The sequence below is a fragment of the Lissotriton helveticus genome, chromosome 11, assembly GCF_964261635.1.
Source record: "Lissotriton helveticus chromosome 11, aLisHel1.1, whole genome shotgun sequence".
NCBI lineage: Eukaryota > Metazoa > Chordata > Amphibia > Caudata > Salamandridae > Lissotriton > Lissotriton helveticus.
In genome coordinates this window covers 1,155,230,406-1,155,255,875 of record NC_136072.1, presented here as the reverse complement: position 1 = coordinate 1,155,255,875, position 25,470 = coordinate 1,155,230,406, and the positions used below count along the sequence as shown (strand labels likewise).

The following is a 25,470-nucleotide window of genomic DNA, read 5'->3' as shown; positions in this document are numbered from 1 at the left end:
CGATGTGGTGGGGGAGAGGGTCGGATGGGGTGCCTGAGTGGATGGTGCTCATGGTCTTGATAGTGTCCTCCGTGTTTACGTTGGTCCAAGTAGTGAGGAGGTCGTGGTCGGTGGGGTTCGGTGGGTCTGGTGTGGTGTGGTGGGGTTAGCCGGGTTTGTTTGAGGATTGAAGCTGTCGTGGATGTCGGTGATCTTGCGGAGGAAGAAGACAGCAAGGGTGTCACACAGGGCTTGTGACGGCGGGATGTCGTTGGTGCAGGAGCTGGGGGTTGAGAGTTCCTTAACGATGTTGAAGAGCTCTTTGCTGTTGTGTGCGTTGTTTTCGAGGCGGTCTTTAAAGGAGGCCTTTTTGGTGGTCCTGATGAGATGGTGGTGGTTGCGGATGGCGTCTTTGTGGGCTTGCCGGCTGTCAGGCGTATTCTTTGTGCCAGATGTTTTCTAGTTTCCAACAGGTGCGTTTGGAGGCTAGTAGTTCCGGGGTGAACCAGCTGGCTCTCTGGCTGGTGTCTCTGTTGGCGTGCTGTCTCAATGGGGATAGCGTGTTGGCGCAGTCTTCCATCCAGAGTCTGAGGGTGCGGGCCCCCTCCTCGGGGTTGGTCGGTGGGTTGAGTGCGAGGTGTGTTTGTAGGGGTTCCTTGGTGACCTTGCCCCAACGACATCGGGGGCTCTGCAGGGCGCAGTGACGTATGACGGGTTTCCAGAAGGTGAAGTGTACTCAGTGGTGGTCGGTCCAGGTGAGTTCGTCGGCGTCGCTGAAGGCAATGTGGGGGCTGGAGGAGAAAATGCCGTCGAACGTTTAACCGGCGATTGTAGGTCGGTGTCGTGACAATCTGTTTCAGTCAGAGGGTAGCGAGGTTGTCAATCAGGGTGGAGGAGTTGCTGTCGTTGTTGTTTTCCAGGTGGTAGTTCAGGTCGCCGAGGAGGATGTAGTTGTTTGAGGTCAGTGCGTGTGTACTGATGAAGTCAGCGATGGAGTTGCAGAATTGGGGGCGGGGTCCGGGTGGTCTGTAGACTAGGGTGCCTCTTAGGGTGGTCTTGGGGTCCGTGTGGATCTGGAAGTGCATGTGTTCGGCGGTATTGAGGGTGTCGGCGGTGTTTTTGAAGATCCTGATGGTGTTCTTGTGGATGATGGCGATTCCTCCGCTGACTCCGTTGGTACGGTCTCTGCGGGTGATCTTGTAACCATCAGGGATGGCCACTGCGATGTCTATGGCGCAGGCTCCGTTCATCCAGGTCTCGGTCAGGAAGGCGATGTCTGGTGCTGTGGAGTCTAGTAGGTCCCAGAGCTCGACGGCGTGTTTGCGTGCGGAGTGGGTGTTGAGCAGGATGCATCAGAGCTGCCAGTTGCAGGAATTTATAATGAATAATACAAAATATCCACATTGTCTCTGTTATCTCCAAGCCCAATTCCTCCTCCTAACTAGATCTAATTTGTCTCGATGTCATGAGTTAGTGCTCTCTCCAATGACTTGTTGGTATAATTTAAAACAATGATTGTGTACAAAGGTTCTATTGTGATGGTCCCCAGAACTTGCACCGACGCGTGTTTTGGTGATGACGCCAATATGCAGGTGGCACCTTCTTCAGGGTGCTAAAAGCGTGAAGTGATCATAGAGCCTTGGTGCCCACAGAAGGTAGGTACTTTCTGGTAGATGAACCTTAACAAATGAGGGGGCTGCTGCGGCGATATGCACAGGAAAGGATGGAAAACCCACATATGTCGAGTCTTCTATTCACTTTGGCAATACTGGCACTGGGACGTTGCACAGAAATGTCAATGGGCATCACGGTTGTCAATAAAAAGTGATGACTAGAATCCGTATACACAGGAAACCTCACGGACCAGAGTGTCTGCTCTACATAGTGTTATTCAAGGATTCCTCGAAAATGGCAGGTGAGTGAGTCAATGCGAATCTCAACCGCATCGATCTGCTAGAAAAATCGCAGCCTGGGCCAAATCGATCTGGCTATATTCAGTTAATCAGCAATAAGCTCAGCCGGTTGGCAAATAACTTAGCTGGTATCACAGCTGAACAAAGACAGCAGGTGAGATGATTCACATTGTTGTGTTTGCTTCCCAGGTTTCAGCAACATTAACATTATTGCTTTGTGAAGTGTAGAAGGAGGCATGCGTTTGTTACGTGCCTCTTCAAATAATACCATTAATAATACTCTAAGTCTGAGTCCAAGATCTACGCATAACATTTGTAAAATTCAATGGGCAATCCATCTAAGCCCAGGGTTTTGCATGTGGGAAGTCTGCAGGTTACCTTCTTTATTTTGTATAAAGTGAATGGCTGCTCCAAGAACTGGCGTTTGGCATTTCCAAGCCAGCCCATAGCCGTGTCATCTAAGTATTTTGGTATCTGTGCCTGAGACTGGAAACGCCCAGATGTGTATAAAATACTGAAATAAGTTTTAAAGATGTTTAGTATCTGGGTAGTGTCTCGATAGTATGTTGTCTCCCAGTCCTCTAGGTCTCGGATGTTATTGGCACCCCATGGGCATTTAATAATCACTGTGAGTGATCTCCTGGGTGTTCGCCTTCACCATACCACCGGGCCCTGGCATATTTACCTCAGAACCTAGAGACTCTCGCAGCCACCTCAGAATATTCTGAGTTTTTCTTTGATTAGGGACTGCATCTGGTCCTGGTTATTGGGGTCCACGCCAATTTAATCACCTTTAGTTTTTGTTCTAAACATAAGTGCGCAGAATAAGGGTTTAAGGACTCTGCATTGTTTGGCAATGCATCTGCCCCTAATCGTCGCCTTGAACTCCTCTCAGCCACACCCATAGTATACACTGACCATAGCTGCTCAATATTGTGATCCGTACAGTTCCCAACCTGCCCCATAATATTGTATAACCGCACTGACCATCTGTGCAGGTACCAAGGACATTGCTGGGGTACCTTTCTAATTATCAGATGCATTAAATACAACCTAACTTGCAGTTCTGACCCCAGTGCAAATGGGTTTATGCAGGGTTCGCATTTAACAACTGAGAAGCTGGCTTTGTATATGATGCACAGTTATGTAAGGGGGCACCCTGCACCAATCCAGACCACCGTTATGGTGATTTTAGTGGTGTTAGACAACCTTTGAAAGTTCTCTAAGGGGCAGCTGTGGGGAGCGGCCTTCAAGCTTAGTCCAGAAAGAGTGTAAAGCAGCTTGTTTTACCGCAGCGTAATCTTATTGCTATTGAGTACGTGAAAAATGTATTGCATTAATTTCTAATACCCAGCCGTATGGTGTGCTTCCATTGATTTAGGTTAAATAACCTTTTTTATGTCTGGCAAACTTAAGCTCGGTTACGAAGTGTAACTTTATTCACTGAGATATTAAGGTCATATCAAGAAGAGAGCCGTAAAAGTATCTGTCACAACTTTTACACAATGTCATCTGCATTCCTCCCACACTTGGAAACCTACGATTGTCAGTAACTCCATTCAACCCTCTCTAAACATTTCTTCCTCCATCTTCTACCGACGCTATGCATTGCATAACCAATATTGCTTAGCCTTCCTGTTGAAATAAGATTTGGTATATAGATTTGCACAAGACTGTTTACCCTTTTCAATATCATTTTCATCTGTATACTTGTGTATTATTTTAATGCTCCAAATTATACACCAAAAAGTGACATTCTTTGCTTAGAACAATATGAACTATAGCAATCTTTATTTTTGTTCTTCTTCCAGCGGGTTTCACTTTTTGTTGCTTCAGATGTTGATTCGTTGTGTGCCTGTAAAATCCTGCAAGTAAGTCTTATTTATTTTTTTGTATTACTTTGTATATAACCATAGCACTCCGGTGTTTCTGTTGCAATGTTTGTTGCATAAAATCGTAAGATATTTGCGTGTGCACTTTTCTCAGTTACGCCCCATTTGTTGATGTATCGAGCTGTTAAGCAGTAAATATGCGAATCTGTATACCAGCTGTGGAAGCCGAGCGTTTTTCAATAGCACACATAGCAAATTATGAATTTTTCAACTATGTTGAATAAAACCCGCAGTGGAATGCCCCGGGAACGACCAGTTATTTGAAGATCTGCTTCTGCATCTACAAACATTCTCTTTGCAACAGTCAAGACGTTCATGTCTAACATTCCGTGCTTCACCTCGCCGCCTCCACCTGAGGGGTGGGAGTGGCACATGCTGGCACCCCCCCCTTCCTGACGTATGTTTTCCCACCAGTCTTCCCGCTATAGTGGGTGTTAGAACGGGTAGGGGCTAGTTGCTGAGTACAGCAAATGGTCTGGAGAAGCTCACCGAGGCGGATGCCTTTGAAGCTTCCCCCTGCCCATCCTGGCGGAGGAGACCTAGCACCTCGCCCAGGATGTGCATTGTTGCAGGCCCAGGAGAGCAGGGGGGGGGGGCTCACCACCCAGGGGTCCAGCAACATGTCTGCTGTGTGGCAGCCTCTGCAGCCACTCTGCCCAGACATGGATTGTAGGTCAGGTTTTCAGGGGGCATCTCTAAGATGCCCTCTGGTGCATTTTACATTAATTCCTGCACTGGCATTAGTGCGGGTTTAATGTGCTGAGAAGTTTGGTACCAAACTTGTCAGTCTTCAGTGTAGCCATTATGGTGCTGTGGAGTAAGTAATGATCCAATTCGCAGCACCATATACTCTTAATTGCATCACTGCACTTGCAGTGCCCAGGAATGGCTCTGGGTACTGTAGGGGCACAGGGCTCATGCACCTGTGCCCACACCACTGGCATAGGGCACCTAGCTAGAGGAGTGACTGAAGTATGCCAGGGCAGTGGGTCTTGTGAGCATGGCACACAGGGATGTGTGCCATGTCGACTCTTAGGTTTGTTCTGTACTTAGACACTCGGCCTGCAAAGGCAGTGTGTGGGTGTCAGGGTACAGGGACCCTGAGGGTGGCACAATACGTGCTGCAGCCCTCAGGGGTCTTTTTCACTGGTCAGCATGCCCTGGGTACCTAGGGTACCATTTACTAGGGGCTGACAGGTGGCCAGAGATGCGAATTGGGTTTTGGTAACCCAGGGCACCCTCCGTCAAAGCACATCAGCAGTTCAGAAAAAAGTGGGGGCATACCAATGCAAGATGGCACTTTCTCACAGCAGTGTTCTAACATACTGCATAAAATGTTTAATTTGCATTGCTCTTAATACTGAATTGGCTCCAGTCCAAGATATAGCACCTGTATTTGCATGTTCGCTCATCAACGTGACTGTATACAGTGCAGAGGAAATGAACACTGGCAAAGCCAATGGGTCTCTCCTTTGTGACCGATTGGCTTTGCCAATGATTGTTACCCAGTCTACACACTGTAGAGTCATGTAAATAAAGAATGACGGAACTCTTTTGGTTCCTGATGGACTACGTACACCTGTGGCTGTAATGAAGTGAATGCAGGTTTAGAACGTTGAGTTCTTGCTTCCGCGCTGTAGAATAAAGGCGTGTATAACTATTCTGTGTGGCGTAGTCATTGACCGTGTAGGACACTAGAGCTGGCAACAAGTGGGGGATAAGTAACCCTTATTTCAACAGTGCTCTCCCAGAGAGTTTGCCATAGTCCAGTAAACTGCTTGTGCGTGCCGTGTGTGCCGCAGTTGAAGTGCAGCAATGACTCTGGCACCTTTGGACTCTCAGCGCAATGCCAGCCTGTGTGAAGCTTTTACTGGCAAAGAAAGCATCATTGAAAATGTACTCATCAGTGGCCAAGAATCGAATGAAAAAGGCTGCAAACAGAAGTACTATGCAAATTAAAGCTGTGTCATATGGAGTGATCATGCAAAAGGCAGATGCAATCAGGTCTTGAAAAGCCGAGATCTACCAGGCGGTTACCAAGAGACATTTAAGCGTTCTGCCACTTGAAAATCAAATTGTCTGCTTATCAAATCATTCGAATGCGAAAAAAGCGTGTCTACTTTCTGAAACAACTAAAGAGTACTCCTACCACAGCCTGCTGTGAAGTGTCCCCAGAGAGAGGGATGGGGTTGTGCGTGCGGAGCTGTCCCTAAACGAAGCAACCCACCACCAAAAGCGACTGAGTGGGGACTCTAAACAACTACAGCAAAATGAAGAGCTGCAATGGAGAGCAAGGGCAAGGTCAAAGCTCTTCAAACTGTCAAGGTTTATCCTGAAGTCCGCAAGTCTCAAGGGTCTGGAGATGGTTTACATGAGCACGTTGACCAACAAATCGAGAGACCACTGCTGTCCACCAATGGTTCTACTACTGCTGAGTTCTTAAAACTGAAATCCTTATTTGATACTGCCCAAAAACAAAATTTGGCAATAGCAGCATTGTCGGGTAGCTTCGACAGACCATCAGCTACCTTGTTCTTCCACCCAGGTACGTATTTAACCCTGCAATTTCACCGCCAACCTAGCAATTACTTTTGTGCCTGATGGACCTAGAACCTTGAGTAGGGGCTTGTGCTCCATTCACAACGCTAATTTGTTTCCCTGTATAAAGGTCCGGAAGTAATTGATTTCCCAAGCAGCAGCCAAAGCCTTCTGTTCTGTGACAAAGTAGTTTCTTTCTGTACCCGACAAAGAAAATGAGGCCAACACCACTGTTCTTTCCACTTGCTCGTGCACCTGTGATAACACCGCACCAATACCAACTGCTCTGGAATCCATGATGATAATCCTTTTTAACCCCATCTGAAACGACACTACTACCCGTGCATTGGCATTGTTATCTTTGATTTGTGTGAAAACCGTTTGCTATTCCTCACCCAAAGTGAATTTCCTGCCTTTCCTCAACAAAAATCTAAAGACCTCCATCTTATGGGCGAAATCATGCACAAACTTGGAGTAGTATTCCACTTAGCCCATGAAAGATGGAAGTTTATCCTTGACATTGGGTACCTCCACATTGACATTGGGTACCTCCACATTTACAATCGCACTCACTAAATACATTTTTAGCTTGTCATCATTTCTCGTTATCAACCAACCCAAGTATTCCACCTCCTGCAGCAAAACGTACACTTCTTTCTACGCAAAGTCAGCCCATCTCTAAAAATACGAGCAAACACTTCCCCCAAAGTTCTATTTTGCACATCAATGCTTTCCCCTAACACAAGTATGTCGGCTTGAAAAAAGACTTTATACACAAGCCAACAAACTTTAAATTTTGTCTTAGGAAGATGCTTGCCATCGAACACAAACCATAGGGTAGTCTTTTAAATTGTAATGTTCCTTCTGATGTGAAAAGGAGGTCAGGTGCCTGGAGTCTGGACGGAACACGAAATATGTTTTATGTAGCACGCGTCGGGGAAGAGATCCACACGAGTCAGGCTCCCCCCCCCCCCCCCCCCCCCCCCCCACCACTTTGTGCCTTTAGACCCTCACGGGTGAGTATTGCGTTCTACAAATGATTGATTGACTCGTGCGGATCTCTTCCCTGACGCGTTGCGGCTGAACGCATCCCTGGTGTAATCCTCCGGTCAATGTTGCTACAACACAAAGCCCGGTATAACGACACACACTGACGTGTTCAAACAATTATCCACTACACAAACTGCTGTGTTATATGGAAACGGATGCTGGTCATCATACTTAGCACACTTCTAGGCTGCCCTTCCCCTCACTTGGTTCCAGGCTGGGGTCCCATGTGAGTACCCTTCCTTTACCTTCACTTCTTTTGGGATGAACCATTGTCACTTGGACTGCCTTATTACAGATGTCCCTGTATTGATAAGTCCTGAAGAGACCCCCTACTGCTAACAGGGTTGAAACGCCGTCGACAGTACTGAAAGCGAACGATTTACCAGTCTCTATTAACACATTAGAAGACTGGATTTATCCTGTACTAAATTAATGGTCGACTTTGTTATTATGGACATGTTGTTCTATGTCACAAAATGTCACGCACTGTTTTAGGAGTTCCATGTTCAATTGGGGACACTGCGCACTTATTTTGAATAGAACTGTAAAGATTTATGTATATAAACATTCTGAACTTACTAGTACCACGTTGTATATGGTCTTATTCCTCGTTTGGACATCCTCCTTACCCCTATTTATTGCCATTGCGCATTTCATTCCAGCACCGTGAGCATTTCTGTGTGACTGTGTAAAGGTGCGAGAGAGTCCGTGAAGGAATGAGTCAAAGTATGTGAGAATGAGTGACAATAAGGACCAGTATGCGTGAGAATGAATGTGAGTGAGGGATAATGACAGTGAGTGTAACTGAGTTACTGTGTGTGAGACTGAATCACAGTAAGTAATTCAGAATGCGTGAGGATGAGTGAGACCGAGTGGAATGAATGAGCCTGTGAATTGGTGAGACTGAGTGAGTCCGAGTGAGACAATAAACGCAAGAAAATGTGAGAGAACCATTCAAGAAAAAGCTCTTTGGAATTGGAGCCAAGGATTACGCCCACCACTTTGAAGGTCACCAGCCACCACTGTTGGCCTGTGCCCAGTTTTGAAATCCCTTGGTCCCATCACTGGCCAGGCCAGGCACAGCAAACAACTGCCATGTCACAATTTGCTTACAATGGAAGCCCATGACATCATGAATGGCCTAGATAGAGAACTTTTCATAAAGTCCCACAGCTCACAACTTTATAACAAATTGTTACTTAAATAAAAACAGTAAAACACAACAAACTACACGCCCCATTAAACCAATCGGGACCAACATGACTCTTATCTGTTAGACTCCATGATCCCGCCTCTTTCTTTGCAATACCAGACAACAATGAAGACCGAAACGCAGCTATCAAAAATATCAGAAACCCAACAAAGTCCAAGCACTGTAAACCATGTCAATCTGATTCAGAAGTCCGGAGCATCCATCAACCTTAAGTCTCATCTGCAGGATCCACATCCAGAATTGCTACTTCACCGATCAAATAACGTCTCCTGGCTACAGAAAACCTGTCCTTGCTGTCAATGGAGTCATAGGCATAACCAAACAGCCTTTTTCTTTTTTTTTAGGTCGAGCCTAGCGTTTCCGCGCGCATTTACTGCTCGCTCTGCGAGGCATCCTGTAGTAGGGTACGATGTTGAAGCCTCGCCCACTCTCTGCCCATTCCTTTTAATTGACGGGTGTCATTGTCCTTGGTAAATGCTGGCTTCCAATTCAATGAGTCTTCTTAGTCCCTCCTTGTTACCGCCCTGTCTCCTTTTGTGACCGCTCATAATGATTGGACCTTTTACTTGCGATGTTACACGGTCGGCGTTATTGTAGTCAGTGAGCACTATATTCTTTCAGGCGCACACTGCTCAGCAGTGGTGCTGCTTCCCCCATCGATGGCCGGCTGCGGTGCGTGTCGCTCGCTGGCCGGAGGTGCGCTTGATGTTCTGGCTGCACACGCTGCGAAGAGTAGAGGCGCCTTTACTCCAGGAGGGAGCCCAAGGCTTGTTTTTTAAGGCATGGACATGTTAAGTTATTTGCCCAGAATCACAGGATGTTGAGCTGCGGAGAATCAAACCTATCCCCCCACTTCTAAAATCGTCACCTCTAGCCGTAACCTCCCCTTTTCTGGCCATTTTCTTCAAGCATTTTTTTTGCTGGCCAGTGAACTATATCCATTTGTGGTTTATAATTAATGCAATGCCAGTAATAAAGTGGTTGTATTTTAAACATGCATTTAAAAAGTGTACCTATATCTCTAACCAGAATAGATTTTTATTTTTGGCTTTAACTTTTTTTCTACCGTTTTCCCAATTAGGCTTTGTTCCAGTGTGACCATGTGCAGTACACGTTGGTCCCAGTTTCTGGCTGGCAGGAACTTGAAACTGCATTTCTAGAACACAAAGAACAGGTAAAAATATTATGAAGCCGAAGTCCTTTCTGTTTTCCAGCACTTTTTCATTCAAGTTTTAAAACTTTCAAACAAAGTTAATGCTTTTTGTTTCAATGTTACTGTGATCGTGGGCGGTCAGCGGACTGGTAAAGCAGGCGAGGAGGCCGGATATAGTGGGCGATAGCGGTTTATTGGGGTTTGTTTATACAAGGTTTTATTTGGAGACAGTCGGTGAGTCCGGTCCAAATCCCGGGAAGAGGTGTCCGTCTTCTTCTTTCTTGTCTGGGCGGGATGAGGGTCCAAGGAAAGGCTGGGTCTTTGGTGTAACCGCCTCGTTGGGGTCGGAGAACACCTCGGAGGACAAACAAGAGACAAGAGGGAGCCGTTAGCTGTGCTTGGATTCGAGATCCTGTACCTTCACCGATAACCCGGGAGTGTGTGGATACGAAGGGGAAGTGAGGGCGGTACGGGTATGGATCAGGGAAAGGAAAGAAATAGAAGTGCTCAGGGATGTGGGGAGAGGGGTGCTCTTTGTACAATGTGAAGTGCGTATTTACAACCTGCTTAGTGCTTACTCGTGACGTGCCTAGGATAGTGGGAACAATTTACACTGGGAGGGCTTTCTAACTATATACACGGGCACCTAGCGTGCTCAAGGGAGTAACTGGTACTCACGCGCTCCGCCGTAACTCTCCTCCGAGTTACGGCCGCTCTCCAGCCACCTCCGTGGGACTCCACCACTCTTCGGACCACTCCTCGCGTTCTCCGTTCCCGTCTTCTCCGTCCGTCACCGGTCCAGCCGAATTCTCCTGCCACAATCCTTCGACGACGCTCGTGTCTTCTCTTCCGGCTTTTCTGTATCCGACAGTCGGTGGTGAGGCGGGCCTTCCGGGGTCACGGTGTATCCCTTCCGGTCCTTCGGTACCTCTGATTGGTTCCTGTACAGGAGAGAGGGGCGGGACGCCTGTCGTCAGGGACGCTGTTGTTGGAGGCTCTACGCGTCTACCGGGACGGGCTATGTGGCGAGGCGATAATAGAGGAGCTAGATAGTCTCGGATATGGGGATCTCGGGATCCGAGATCACAGTTACCTGAAGCAGGAATCCTGTAGTGATTTTCTTTTCTTTTGAACCTAATTATGATTTCATGTGTTGTTCAAAGCTGTTTTAGGTGTTCTGCTCACACATCATTTTCCTCAAAGTTTTAGGTACTATGGTGCTTGCTGGAACCACTCCACATTGTGGTGACCTCTTCTTGGCCTAGTTTGTAAGGCATTTCAGGTATCATGACTTCTATTTGTTTGGTAAAAGCAAATTGAAGTTATTTGTCCGTGACTGTTAAAAGGAAAACGTGAACAATTTTGTGCCCCGGGCCCATGGACTGATACCCAAAGTGTCTCCGCCCACTTCCTCTATACTCCACATCTGAAATGCATGCTCATCAATCAATCAAGATATTTATAGAGCGCACTACTCACCCGTAGGGTCTCAAGGCGCTGGGAGGGGGGGGGGGGGTGCCGTTACTGCTCGAACAGCCAGGTCTTGAGCTTCTTCCTGAAGGAGAGGTGGTCTTGGGTCATGCGCAGGTCGGACGGGAGTGAGTTCCAGGTCTTGGCAGCCAGGTAGGAGAAGGACCTTCCTCCTGTTGTCGCTCTTCGGATGCGGGGGACGGCGGCGAGGGCGTGGCTGGTTGATCTGAGGAGGCGCGTGGGAGTGTAGAAGTTGATCCGGTTGTTGAGGTAGCTCGGGCCTTGGTCGTGTAGGGCTTTGTGCGCGTGGGTGAGGAGGCGGAAGGTGATTCTCTTGTTGACCGGGAGCCAGTGCAGGTCTCTCAAGTGTCCGGAGATGTGGCTGTGTCGGGGGATGTCGAGGATGAGTCTTGCTGAGGCGTTCTGGATCCGCTGGAGTCTTTTCTGGAGCTTGGCGGTGGTTCCGGCGTAGAGGGCGTTGCCGTAGTCCAGTCGGCTGGTGACGAGGGCCTGGGTGACCGTCTTCCTCGTCTCGGTGGGGATCCACCGGAAGATCTTCCGTAGCATGCGCAGGATGTTGAAGCATGACGAGGAGCATCAACTGTAGATCAGCCGTGAAACATGCCACAGACATTGCTTAACTCATCCTGGCTCAGAATCTGGACATCCTCATACTTGGCTAAAGGACTCCTTGGGTCCGGTCCTTGACATACTAGTTCCCCCGAACCATAACTTCATTAGGCTGGACAGAGCGGACAGACCTGGTGGTGGGATCTCATGTATATACCATAATAGCCTCATTGTTAAACAATTCCACATAGATGCTGTCACCTTCTGCGAATACCTCTGCATTGACTTCACCAGCAACAGCAGGCCACTATGCAAATAGCACGTTCTCTACCATCCGCCGGGTGACAACCTCCCCTCCGTTGAAGATATCATGGAAATCATTTCTTCTAACGCGGGTCATCATTATCCCCAAATCGTCCTCGGAGACTTCAACCTGCATTGGAATGACTTGAAATCTCCGGTAGCGACCACTCTCAAAACCTTCCTGGCGGACCTCAACCTAGTTCAAATATATGATAGTTCTACACACATTCTAGGCTCGATCCTGGACCTTCTAGCTAAACCCAGTGCTATTCAAATGGTCTTGATATCCCCGTGTGACTGGTCTGATCATCATTATATCTCCTTCCACATCATCAAGTCCTGGTCCAAGAAAAGATCACAAGACAAGAATCTCAGGCTTTGGAAACTATCCCTCTGAAATTCAAACATGAATGGCCTGATCTCCATCAGCAAGTACACCTTGTTGCCTCCGACTGACATGTTCGAGGGACAGGACCTCACGGAACATTACAACACCTCTTTACTGAGTATTTAAGACTTTTTTTGTCTCCTTACAACTTAAAAGAAAGTCCTCTAAAGATTCCAAACCTTGGTTCAACAAGAGCTTAATTCAGAGAGACGCAATCTTAGACTGGCTGAACGATCTTGTAGAGGAGCCCCGCCCCCGGAACACCTCCTGCTCCTGAGATCTAGAAGAAGCTCCTACAGTAAACATATCAGAAGGACAACATCAAACTTCAGAAGCCAACTAGATCATGCCAGAAACAGACCAAAATACTTTTTGAACTGATCAAACTATCTTCCCACCCTTCCGCCATCTCAGGCGCCTACATAGCCAACCTGTGAAGGGTTTGCCTCTTTCTTCCTTGGAAAGACTATTAAGATTGAAAATGAGCTTCGAGCTCTACAAGGCAAACGGCCAACTTTTTTATGCCCGACTAATCCGAATTCCCCGCCTCCACCTCATCCTTCGCCTGCTTTTGTTCCCCCACCCAAAAATATCTCCTGCTGGAACCAACTCACTCCACCTCAGCCTCTACCTGACATGGGTCTCTCATCCAAAGATAACTCCTACTGGAGCCAATTCACTCCCTATGATGAATTTTTTTATTCTCGACTTGCTTTCTACTCTGAAACCCTCTAACCACTTCAGTGACCCTCTACCTTCTAGTTTCTTCAATGAGATGAAAGAGTCCTTAGTCCCCCTTCTGGACAAAAATAGTAAATACCACCGTTCGTCAAGGCGTGATTCCTGACTGAAGGCTAGGCAGGTTTCGCCCATACTCAAAAAACCCACGGCAGATCAAGAGGAGCTTAATAACTTTCGTCCTATCACTAACATTCCAACTCTTGCAAAGGTCCTTGAGAAATGTGTTCTTGTCCAACTTTGTAACCACATTGATCAATTCCAGCTTTTAGATCCATTCCAATCAGGTTTTTGCCAGGGCCACAATACAGAAAAAGCTATTACTCATATAGTCGATGACGCCCTAAAAATGCTTGATCGGAATGAAGCTTGCCTTCTAATCCTCCTTGACTTATCTTCAGCATTAGATACGGTCAAGCATGATAACCTCCTTGACTTACTGGATTGGAGGATGGGTCTCTCTGGCCCTGTATTTGCCTCCTTTCTCATCAACAGAACGCAATGATTTAAAGTCAATCATTCCCTTTCTAACTCCCTGCCATCCACTCTTGGGGTCTCTCAGGGTTCTGCACTCGCTCCCACGCTCTTCAACTTGTTCATGGAGCCTCTTACGGATTTACTCAATTCATCCAACATTCACTGTCACATGTCTGCCGATGACACCCAACTTTACCTGAAAATCTCTTCCCCAGACGACATCAAATCACTCCACTCAACCCCTCTCAAAACTCAAGACTGGCTGACTTCCCAACATCTTGAGCTCAACTCTTCCAAAACAGAATTCCCCCTGATAGCACCAACCAAACAGACTGCCATCATCACTAAGTACTTGAACCACCTAACAGCTCTAAACTGTATCCCACACATCATTGACTCTGCTAGGTGTCTGGGAATTATACTTGACAAGTCATTGAGCATGCAGGAACAAATTAGCTCCGCCCCAAAAGGTGCCAACTTCCACTTGAGTATTCTAAGCAAGATAAACTCTTCCTCTCCCCAGACGACTTCTAGTCTGCAGTTCAAGCGCTAGTAATATCCAGGCTAGACTATGGCTGCGCAACACTCTGTGGGCTACCCAGATCCAAGTTGGCTCCGCTCAGGGCTTCCCTGAACACAGCGGCAAGGCTCATCACAGGTTCCAGAAGAAGTAGCCACATCTCGCCTGTACTGAAATCCTTAAACTGGCTGCTTTTGGAGGCTAGGATTTATCTCCAGATTGCGTGCATGACTCACAAGGCCCTTCAATTTGACACCCCTCTGTACCTAGCCCCAAAGCTGGAGCTCTCTGTTGGGAGCTGATCTTCTAGGAGTTCCATCACTCTGCTGCTAAAACCTAAAACATTCCAGAACAAGATGACTTGTAATCGGGTGTTCTTGGGTATTGCCCTGAGAATCTGGAACTCCTTGCCTCCGCACAGCAGACTGACTCTCTCTATGCTTTATTAAAAAAAGAACAAAGCCCTATGGATGAATGCCCTTGTTTGATGGCACCTACCGTCAGGAGTGGGTCCTTAGCTTTTGACTATGTCTGCGATGTTGGTTTGTGCTCTACCCCTCTATTTGTCTGAACTTAAATGCTATGTTATTTCCTCTTGCCTGGGCATATTTTACTGCTCCTCTATCTTCTCCATTACTTTTCTTATCATTGTTATTTACATGCAATGCTGTTTGTACTTCTGTACATCTGTAAAGCGCTCTGGTATACACTTGGGTATATAAAACTTTATATAAAGTACAGTAACTTCCAACTATTATTTTCATAACCATTCACACACAGTTACACCAAACTATAAGACCTGTTTTTTGCAAAAAATGTCTCCTCCTTTATTAAAACGTTTTTCTGTTTTTATAACCATAAAATACATTCAAAAACATCAGCAGTATTATAAAAGAGATCACAGAAGGTTATTCTTCTGTTAAATAAGCAGTAATCGAATTCCATCAAACAGTTTTTAGTCATAAAATCTTATGTTGAAAACGGAAGGACCCATATTCCTTCCTTCCTATTGTAGATTGTATTTATAAACTACACAGACCCTCCAGGATTGTGCGATTTGCAAAGAAATTGCAAAATCTGCAGTTTTTGTAAAAATGCAGCGCTTTTTTTTTTTTTTTTCTCACAACTGCCTGCGAAATTTGGAAAATTTAGAGGATGTGATTGGCTGGGCGGTGCAGGGTTTGCAGTGAGGTGAGAGTTGTATGAATGACTGAGAGGTGGCGCAGAGAGCAGAAGCTGCTGCAGGCAGACATTCCGGGAGGAACAAAAACTGCTGAGAGGAAGGTGGACTGTGTAAAACTTCAGAGGCTCGGTACCAGGTCTGAATAGAAGGGGGTCTTTCCAAACATACACTGTCTGGCTGTGCCACTTAACGACATGCGTGTTTCTATAATTCAAACCACGTTAAACCATTACGGTCTTCAGTGTGCTCATATGTGCCCCAACCTTCACACCACCAATTAAGAAATAAGTACACTTGACAAGTTTGCGGTATTCAACGGTAGACCGTAGCTCAAATTGACCTCCAAACTTATAAAGTCGCAGGTTTAGGAATGGTGCAGATTGTATGCAAACGCGTACACTGAAAAATGTTTTACCTATCGGGACGATGCACATAATGATGACATACCATTTCACCCATGTACAATATTTACACCTCACCACGTGTCAGATTCCCACCACCAGGAAACATTTCCATAAGATATACTCCGACAAGCACATAACCTGCAGTTGAATACAGAGTTTAAATAGTTACAGAACCAGGAAACGGCATCCGGAAATCGTCCCTGCACGAGGTCATGCTGTGGGTATCCCCATGGTAGGCTTGAAAGGCAATTCAACACCCACCTCCCTCTACAACTAGTCCCTGTCCCTAGCTCAAACCTTCATGGCTATTGTAAAGAAAATTCAAATGAAGGGGTTTTATGGCATAAAAATTATCTTTTTACCGCCGCAGGGTGAGTAGGTCACGGGCAACCCCTCCACCCCCAAACACACCCCCGCCAAATGGTCTGCTAGTTGATCCTGTAATTCAGGGATTTGTACTCCAACTCTGAAGAATTCTACCTAGGCCAGCTACAAAAGTCAGTGTCTGATAGAAAAAGAAAGTGCCCTGCCTCCGGTTATAAGGAGTGTCACCCTTTTGCACACAGAACATAGACAGGCACTTGATAACATAAAGCAGAGTCATAAGTGGAGGCCAGCGTGTCCTCTACCTTTTTTTTTTTTTTTTTTCTGGTCCAGAGGACAAAAGAGGATTACCTGGGGGACAGCACAGGTTTTTAAATCCCTTGCCAGTTCCCCCAGATGCGACACCACCCATACAAAAATTACACTTTCCATAAGGTGATGGGGCTTATTAGGAATGGCTTGATGACCTATGGGGCTTGGGGGAATGCAGACTCCCTGCGCTCTGGATCCACTTCAGCTCATTAACGGCACCCTTCTGCTCTCGCCACACATTCAGGAATACAGACAATGGCTTTCTACCCATACCGGCAGCACTATTGTCAGTTTATGTGGCAGAGCGGCAAAAAACTGCCATGGCCTACAAAAAAAGTTACAAAGTGTTCCCCTTAATGGGTTGCCAGGGTGCAGTGTCTCCCAAAACCTTATCCAAGAGAGGTTGTAGTATTGTAATTGTATTTATATAGTGCTTACTACCCCTGACGAGGCCTGTAGCACGCTAAGGATTAGTGTTGAATTAGTATAGTGAAATATGAAAGTAATTTGAGTGGTGGATATGTTAGTCAGTTATTTGGATTCAGAAGGATGGCAGAGGGATAGAAGAGGGAAAAAGGTTTGACATTTATATAGCGCTTGTTACCCCTTCAAGGGTGCATACATGGGCACTAGAACATTCCAGGGAGAAATACAGCTCCCTCCCACGAGGTTATGACTGGAGCTGTGCTTCCGTAGAGCTGCAGACACTTTAAACCTACCTATTTTAAAGTGGAATACTCTGCTAAAACAGTTTCCATTGATTTCAGGCTGAAAATGAATGATTATTTGTAAACTAAAGTGCCGTTAAAAATGCTGCTAAATTTCAATATTTGTGCCGCCAACTTTCCATATTTGTGCCGCTAAATTTGCTAATCCATGCCGCAATATCCTGGGTGTCTGACTACACGGACTACACTAATCATGAAATGACTTTCACTGTGACTATCTACAAATACATTAAAACAAATACAAGTGATGGTAAAAAATAAAAATATAGTAAAAACAAGTTGTCGACGTGGCGTTTCGGTGGATTTATGTTAGACACTACCTTCTGGACAAGCTTATTTAAAAAAACACCATGTTCACTCTACAAATAAAAATATGAAACAAAACAAAAATTGATAAGAGGATCACTTGTATATACAAAAAACAGGCTAATAATGAACCCATAACTGCATACGCCAGTCACATCCTTAAAGGGCCCTATCTTTTATACATTAAAACCTCTCGTAAGCCAAATGAAAGCTTTTTTTTTTTTATCACTTAAGATTAAATTCTGTATATAAAAACCTCATATGCCAAAATGGTACTATCAGTCCCATCTCATTCCTTTTATCTGGTTATCATTCAGGAAGCACCACCCCTACTTCAGAAGCAAGAGATTGAGTCTGTATACGCCTAAGATTAGGAATGTGATTTGGATTGCTAAAATAGATATATTATGCTATAAAGAAAACTAACTGAGGAGGTTTGTGAGAAATCAGTTCGGAGAGGAAAAGTTCAAGATAAAATCCTTGGCTTCGATGTTGCAAGCTGGGAATTGGTTAAAATGTTGGCATGATTTTGCCCTTCCTCAGATTTGTGGTCGAGGATGACCACTACTAGTAAACAACTATTCCTTTTGTGATTCTTTTTTTTCTCTCCTTAGTCCAGTGTGTTCTCTAAGGTCACAGTATTTATTGCTTATTTGAAGTGCTTAGGAATCCATGTTTATCCTTACTCGAGTGACTGCCCCTTAAAATCGATTCTGCTTGTTGGAATAAAGTGCACCTATGAGTGCAGTAATCTGCTGCACAAACTCAGATTCTCAATTAATGCGGCAAAGTTCATCTGAACTATCTTGTTTATTTTTGATTTTATTTGTTATAGTGTCTTGCCCAGTAAAATGAATGAATTTTCTAGGTTTGATCATATCTTTCTGATACATGTTGCAGTTTTAGTTTTCATTCTCAAGAAGAGTGGTATTCAATATGGTTAGCATGCTACGTATTAACAAAAACTTTTGCTGCAGAGTGCATTTGCATGTGGTGGTACTATTTGTTGCCACACCCCGCCTACCATTATTCTTAATTTGCTCCCTTATCTCTTTCCAGTATCGCTATTTTGTTCTCATAAACTGTGGTGCCAACATTGACCTACTGGAAACGCTGCAGCCAGAAGAAGACACTGTTTTCTATGTCTGTGACACACACCGACCCATTGATGTTGTCAATGTGTATAATGACACGCAGGTAAGTCCAGCCGTTGGCACCAGTAAATCGTATACGTTGAGTCTGTGGTTACTATTTCCCTTCTATAGGTGTTTTCGCAGAGCATTAAATCTTCCCTTTTTCAGTCCATACATCAGAAAATGTCAAAGAATATGGCCTAGTTAAGTCTACATGTTTGGGGACGGCGGTTTAGCTGGACAGACTTTTGGTGCAGCCATGGTATGGAGGCCTTGAATGGAGATAGGGTAGTGAGTGGGTAGCAGTTTCCGTGGACCTGAAGAGAGGATTCTATGGACATTCATCCCGTCCTGTACTTGCCAATTTGGGGTTTAGGGAAGAGAATACCCCGAGTTGGGACTGTTTCTGTTAGGGACCCTGTGTCAATGTGTAGTAATTCAGATAATACAAATGGTGATGTCTTGAGTATATTTATTCAGTTACATGGAGAGAGAGCCAGTATAGGAATCAACTGGCTCTAACAGACATCAACTCAAGAATGCCTACAGGACATTCTTAGGTAACTAAGCACAGTTAGAAACATTCTACAATCAACATGACTAGAATTAAAGTGGAAGCTTACTACACAATGCTAAACTATCACTTAGGCAGGTTATTAAAGCAAGACTAGGCTTTACACAATGCCACGCAGCTCAAAATAGAGCAGCTTCTTAAGTAAAAGCTGCTGGTGTTCATTTTCATACATCAGCTTAATTTACTCAAAACTGGATTTTTGAGAAGGTCTTTATTTATAAACTTATAGGTGAACGTGATTTGTTGATGCTTGATTGATGCATGTCATTATTTGATTACATGAGATTATTGCCTCTGTTTAGGGGTCGAGTATTAACAATGTTTCCTGCCTGACAGTCCGGCTAGTCACATTATTTTCAAAAGCAACACACTTCAGCCAATTAGAGTGAAGATAACACCCTGAGAGGGTATCATCCTTCTCATTTCTACCAAAAGTTGTGTGTCTAGCAAGTCCCATTGAGATCTGCTCACATTTCCTTATGAGTGAGTTTTTTGACCGAGGATTTCATGAAAAAACCTATCTCTGAAACCGGTACAAATGAAAATGAATGTACCTCATAACGGAAGTAAAAAAATATATAAACCTAGAAGCAGGTCTCCTGAGATACATCACACCAGGAAAAAGCAGAAGCATCAACTTGAATCACTGCATAACATTGGCAAAAGAGTCTCTGTGATGGTTGTCACAAACTATCAGTTGCAAATTCATTGGCTATATAAGGCTATTCTAGGCTGTTTCCACGGGCAAATGTGATCTGATCTTGCACCACTGTTAAACCATTTACCCAAAGACCGAAAGACAGAGGCCTTGGCCATTTTAAAAGTAGGAGAATTAACACCAGGTGCTATGACCTATGCATCTGTATATGTACTGACTGCAGAATTTTGTCAACTTGCCGGAGCTGTGGTCTTAAGAAAAGCTGGATGGCTATGTTGTATATCTTTCAGAGGTGCCGAGTGAAATTCAGGATCTGCCAATCTCTATTCGGAAGAGATGTAGATGAGGCATCACAAGGTATAAAAACTGATAAACTGCATGTTTATGGTATATAAAAGCAAGTGTCTCCGTGGCTAGCTGTGAATCTGGCCTGTGTGTTCATTTAGACGTTGGACATTTGCAGAGAGCAGAAAATGCCTTTTTGCTAAGGCTGCTGGCAGTTATGTGCATTTGCTTGAGCCAGATCTGCCACATGGTATGAGGTCGGCCGCTTTTATTAGGGCACACATTTTTTTATACAGACCAGAGACTCCTTTAAATAGACTGGTATTCATGACTGTTAATTGTTAAAAATGCCATGAGTATCCCTTGGTCAAAGATATATTAAAAAAAAAATGTATGTATGTTTGGATAAAATTTGATGACCCTGAATGTATTACCATCTCTTTCAAACAAAAAATAAATAAAAAAGGGAGCCCTTATTCTTCAAATAACAGAGCTCATTGGGAGGCCAATAAATCAGCTGTAGAAGATGATCATTGCTGTTAATCAAAGCTAGAATGCAAACCTATCTTGAAGCTGTGATGAACAAACAACATAGGTTTATTTTGCATGTAGCCAGGTTCTGAACTGGGATGGTGCAGTGAGCTAAAAAACGGTGATGGATCAAGCCCTGATCTTTTGACTGGGTAGGAGTGTTCTGCTTAATTCAGATACTCTGTCCATCACCACCCCCTTTTATGAATCGTTTTGGCCACCATAAGTGTGGTAGGGTATTCTCAGATGTGAGTCCCTTGCTCACTGCACCATCAGGATTCAAGCAAGCCGGGCCGAAGACGGCTGCAATGCCAGAAACCGGTCCCCGGAAGCTTGTTTCCTTTCCAGTAAAGAATTGGCTTGGTAGTTTGGTCTGCCCTGTTCCCATGATGCACTGGGCCAGGGCCAGACTATTTTGCATGTAGCCAGGTTCTGAACTGGGATGGTACAGTGAGCTAAAAAACGGTGATGGATCAAGCCCTGATCTTTTGACTGGGTAGGAGTGTTCTGCTTAATTCAGATACTCTGTCCATCACCACCCCCTTTTATGAATCTGGCAGTCCACTCAGCGCCTCTAAAGGACCTGGTCGCATGGGTGGTCAGGGGACCGGTCTCGGGGCAACACCACCAGCCGACCCTCTTCCAATTCTTCGCACTCCTCGGGTATGTCGAAGCACAAGAAGAAGTCGAAGAAGCATCATTGCTCTATGACTTCTCCCAGTCCGTCGGCTGATGCGACGAGGGGTGAGGGTGGTTCCCCTCCCGCGGCTCCGCATGCGGAGTCAGCTGGGTCGACTCAGAGTTCCCCTCCATTTGCGGGACCCGGTGCAACCCCTGCCCAGCTTCTGAGTTTCTACGAGGCGATGCATTCCTTCTTTTGCCAGCCCGACTCCACCGGCACGCCTTCGTGCCCCGCTGACTCGGCTGGGGGCCCTGGGCCTTCGACGCTGGTAGCTTTGTCCCCAGCACTTCGCGGTGGCTTCGACCCCTGCACCGCAGGGTCCCCTTGGATCCAGATCGGCGCCGGTCGACCTGACCACACCGGCCCCAGCGCGGAGTCCACCGGCACCATGTCTGCAGCAGACGCCGGTTGTGTTCCCAGCTGGCGTTGACCACGGCCTCCACCTCGATGTGGACACTGAGCCGGACCGGCTTCGACCGACGCTGGATCTGGCGTCGGCGGGTACCTTTGTGCCCTTGTTCCACCCTTGTTCTTTTATGTCAGATTGGCAACCAGGGTAGGGTGAGGAGGACTGGGAGGGGTCTGGAGATCCTTTAACTGACCTGTTGGAATATGATCTGGACTGGAGAGACGAGTTTGCGGATGTGAGTGGACTGGATATTTCCCCAGACCTTGGACTGGAGGAAGCTTCGTTTGCAGTTGTGTTGCGTAGGGCGAGCGAGGCTCCCAACCTCGAGCTACCTATGGTGGCAGTCAGGTCTAATGTCCTGATGGCGGTGCTTCCGCCAGCTGCAAGCTCTTCGGAGCCCCTGCTGCCGTTCAATGAAGCCCTCACTGACATATTTTTGGGCACCTGGTCCAGGCCCAACACAGGGTCTCCTGTGGATAGGATGATCGCCCGCTCGGCAGTGCTTCAGCCAGCGGCAATCTCTTCGGAGCCCCTGCTGCCGTTCAATGAAGCCCTCACTGACATCTTTTTGGGCACCTGGTCCAGGCCCAACACAGGGTCTCCTGTGGATAGGATGATCGCCCGGCTCTGGGCGACTCCTCTTTAGTCTCCCAACACACCTCCCATGAGAGCTTGGTGGTCCATGGCTCCACGTTCAAAGGCGCATTCCCTAACGCACCACCTGATAGGGAATCCAAAAAGCTGGACCACCTTGGGAAGAAGATGTTTTCTTCCGCCAGCTTGCCGGTCGGTAAACACTGTATAATCCCTACTCCTCCACCAGCACCACCACAATTTCTACTATACTCACCTCGCCTCACACTCGCATCCCCTCGCCCCCAGCCTTCCCACACGCACCCTCGCCCTCCACTACCACTCTCCATCTCCACAACCACACCTTCGCCCCCCCTTAGATAGCTCACCCCTCCCCACCTCCCTCGCCATCCCCATTAACTCCATTCCAGATTCTGCTCCAAACTCTCCTTACACAGCTACTCCCGATCAGTCCGCAGTCTCACCTTCTCCTCCCTCTCCCTGCACTACGAATCTCACCATCCCTCCTCCTACAGCTCACACCAATACCTCCTCACGTCCCCTCTTTACCCCACCTTTCCAGTGACTACCACTCTGAAACAATGCCACATAACAAATCAGATCCTCCTAAAGCACACGTCGATACCCCTTCACGTCCCCTCTCCACCCCTCCCTTCCCCACGGTCTACCACACTGAAAAACCACCATTCGTCGAGCCTGCTCACGTCACTCCCCGGGACATTGCACAAGCAATAACCCCTCCTTACTTAACCACAGTCCAGGCTATCTCCTACATCTGACCCCAGACTCGATGAGATACTACTATTCTTACAACAAATAAGAGGACATCCAAACTCTTCATGACCTGATCCAGCAACAACCCAAGCCACTAGAGAAAACCATTCAGGGGCCATGCCCTACCCCTCACCTCAGTTGCTCCCCAGATGGAAAACAGTACCTTACCCCAATGCTTCATCCCGTCCAATTGGGGGGGGGGGGGGGGGGGAAATCCTATCACCGAATGAGCTTACTTTCCTACTTCATTCCTACAAACTCCCTTTCCATACCCTCTAAACCTGCGCACACGGATAACACACCGAAACTGTCTTTAATCCAACCCATCCATTCCAATGACTGCAGAATTACAAGACACCCCCCCCAGAGGTATTGTTGAAAATAACCTCAAAAGAGTACCCATCTCCCACGACCGGAACACCACCAAGGCCCAGATAAAATGTATCCTACTAAACTGTAGATCGGCAGCACGTCATGCCGCTGATACAGCTGACCTCATTATAACCAATGAACCCAACCGTATAATTTTAACGGAAACTTGGCTAAACGAATCACCAACTGCCCATCTTAGACATACTAGTTTCCAGAACTAGATAGACTCAATAAGCTAGGGGGTGGTATTGCCTGCATACATAGGAACAATCTTAATGTGAACCACTCAAAATCCCCGGTGTTCTCTTCCTGTGACTACCTTTTGCCTACACATTAATCACGAGCAGTAACAAGGCAATATGCTCACTACATTAATTCTACCATCCTCCTGGTAACCACCTTACCTTCATCGAACACATGATGGATATTCTAGCCACAAATGTCAGACAACAGAATACACAGATCTTCCTGGGGGACTTCTACCTCCACTGGAACGATCTTGATGACCCAGAGGTCAATAGCCTCAAAGCTTTCCTGGCCGACCTTAATTTGTCCCAAATCTGTGACAGCCCCACCCACGAAAAAGCCTCAACCCTTGATCTAGCAATTTCCAAATCAGACTCTACCCGGCTGGAAGCGATTCTCCCTTGCGATTGGTCCGACCATCACATAATCACTTTCCATATCAAGGAAGTAGTAAACTACTTTCTGTCCAACCTACTAAAACGAAAATATTGAAGAGGAGCCTAGAAAAAGTCTATCCTGCCGCTCTCGCATCCGCTAGTCAGATCCTCCCACCCCCGCCAGATTGATTAAAGGATGTACCCGATCTGACCAATTACTACTTCCACTCTATGAACAGGGTACTTGACAACTTAGCTCCCCTACAATTGAAAAGAGTCACCACAAAATACTCAAACCCCTGGTATGATGGTAGGCTAAATGAAGACAGAAGATCATTGAGGGGAATTGAAAGACAATGGAGAGCCGCTCCATCCGCTGCCCACCTCAAATTACTAAGAAGTACCGGAAATTCCTATTACTGAAAGATTAGACACTCAAAAGTGGACTTCATATGTAAACGATTAGACCAAGCTAAGAATCGCCCCAAAAAACTATTCGAAATAATCAATGCTCAATCTAAGGGTGTCTCCCACTCTCCCCAAGCCAATCCTGAAACACTCCCCAATTGCGAGGAACATGCCTCCTTTTTCACAACAAAGACTGAAAACTTAAAGCCAGACCTACTTAACGATCTATTATCCCATACTGACCCACACACGAACTCCTCACTGACCACACCTGAGACCCCGCTTAACTACTCTGCAAAGCTCGACCTCAAGAACAACGCCTCCTGGACTGCCTTCAACTTCTACAGCGAAGAAACTATCTTAAACACGGCCGCAGCTTTGAATCCCTCCAATCATTTCATAGACCCTCTCCCAGCAACCCACTTAAAGACCTTCATTCCACTAATGGTACCCCTATGGACTAGGATTATAACTACTTCTCTTCTGCAAGGAACCATCCCAGACAGCCTAAAAGCTGGTCAGGTATCCCACACCCTAAAGAAAGCATCAGCGGACCCATCAGACCTGAATAGCTATCGCACAATAGCCAACATCTCGACCCTGGCCAAACTACTCGAAAAATGTGTCCACATGCAGCTTAGTAACCACATAGACCACTTCAACCTGCTCGACCAATTCCAATCAGGCTTTTGATCAGGGCACAGTACCGAATCAGCCATGACCCACATAATAGATGACACATTACAAATATTGGATCAAAACAAAGCCTGTTTGCTAATCCTAATTGACTTAACCTCAGCCTTCGATACAGTCGAACACGACAACCTACTTGACCTCTTGAAGCCTAGAATGAGTCTGTCTGGAACGGTGTTAAACTGGTTCACTTCCTTCCTCCAAAACAGAACACAAAGATTAAAGATCAACCAGTCCTTATCTAACCTCCCCCCCCCCCCCCCCCCCCCCAGT

The 25,470-nt window shown here is 46.3% G+C and overlaps 1 protein-coding gene across 3 annotated transcripts in view; it reads left to right on the top strand.

The window, feature by feature from the left end:
• CDC45 (cell division cycle 45) overlaps window positions 1-25,470 on the top strand; it is a 435,048-nt gene that overhangs the window by 9,438 nt on the left and 400,140 nt on the right. For 2 of the 3 annotated variants that reach the window (XM_078667950.1, XM_078667951.1), the window contains exons 2-4: window positions 3,704-3,763; window positions 9,667-9,759; window positions 18,521-18,658. In XM_078667950.1, coding sequence (XP_078524076.1) covers window positions 3,704-3,763; window positions 9,667-9,759; window positions 18,521-18,658 — 291 coding nt within the window. The remainder of the gene's footprint in view (window positions 1-3,703; window positions 3,764-9,666; window positions 9,760-18,520; window positions 18,659-25,470) is intronic. The other variant, XM_078667952.1, reaches the window with a different exon arrangement.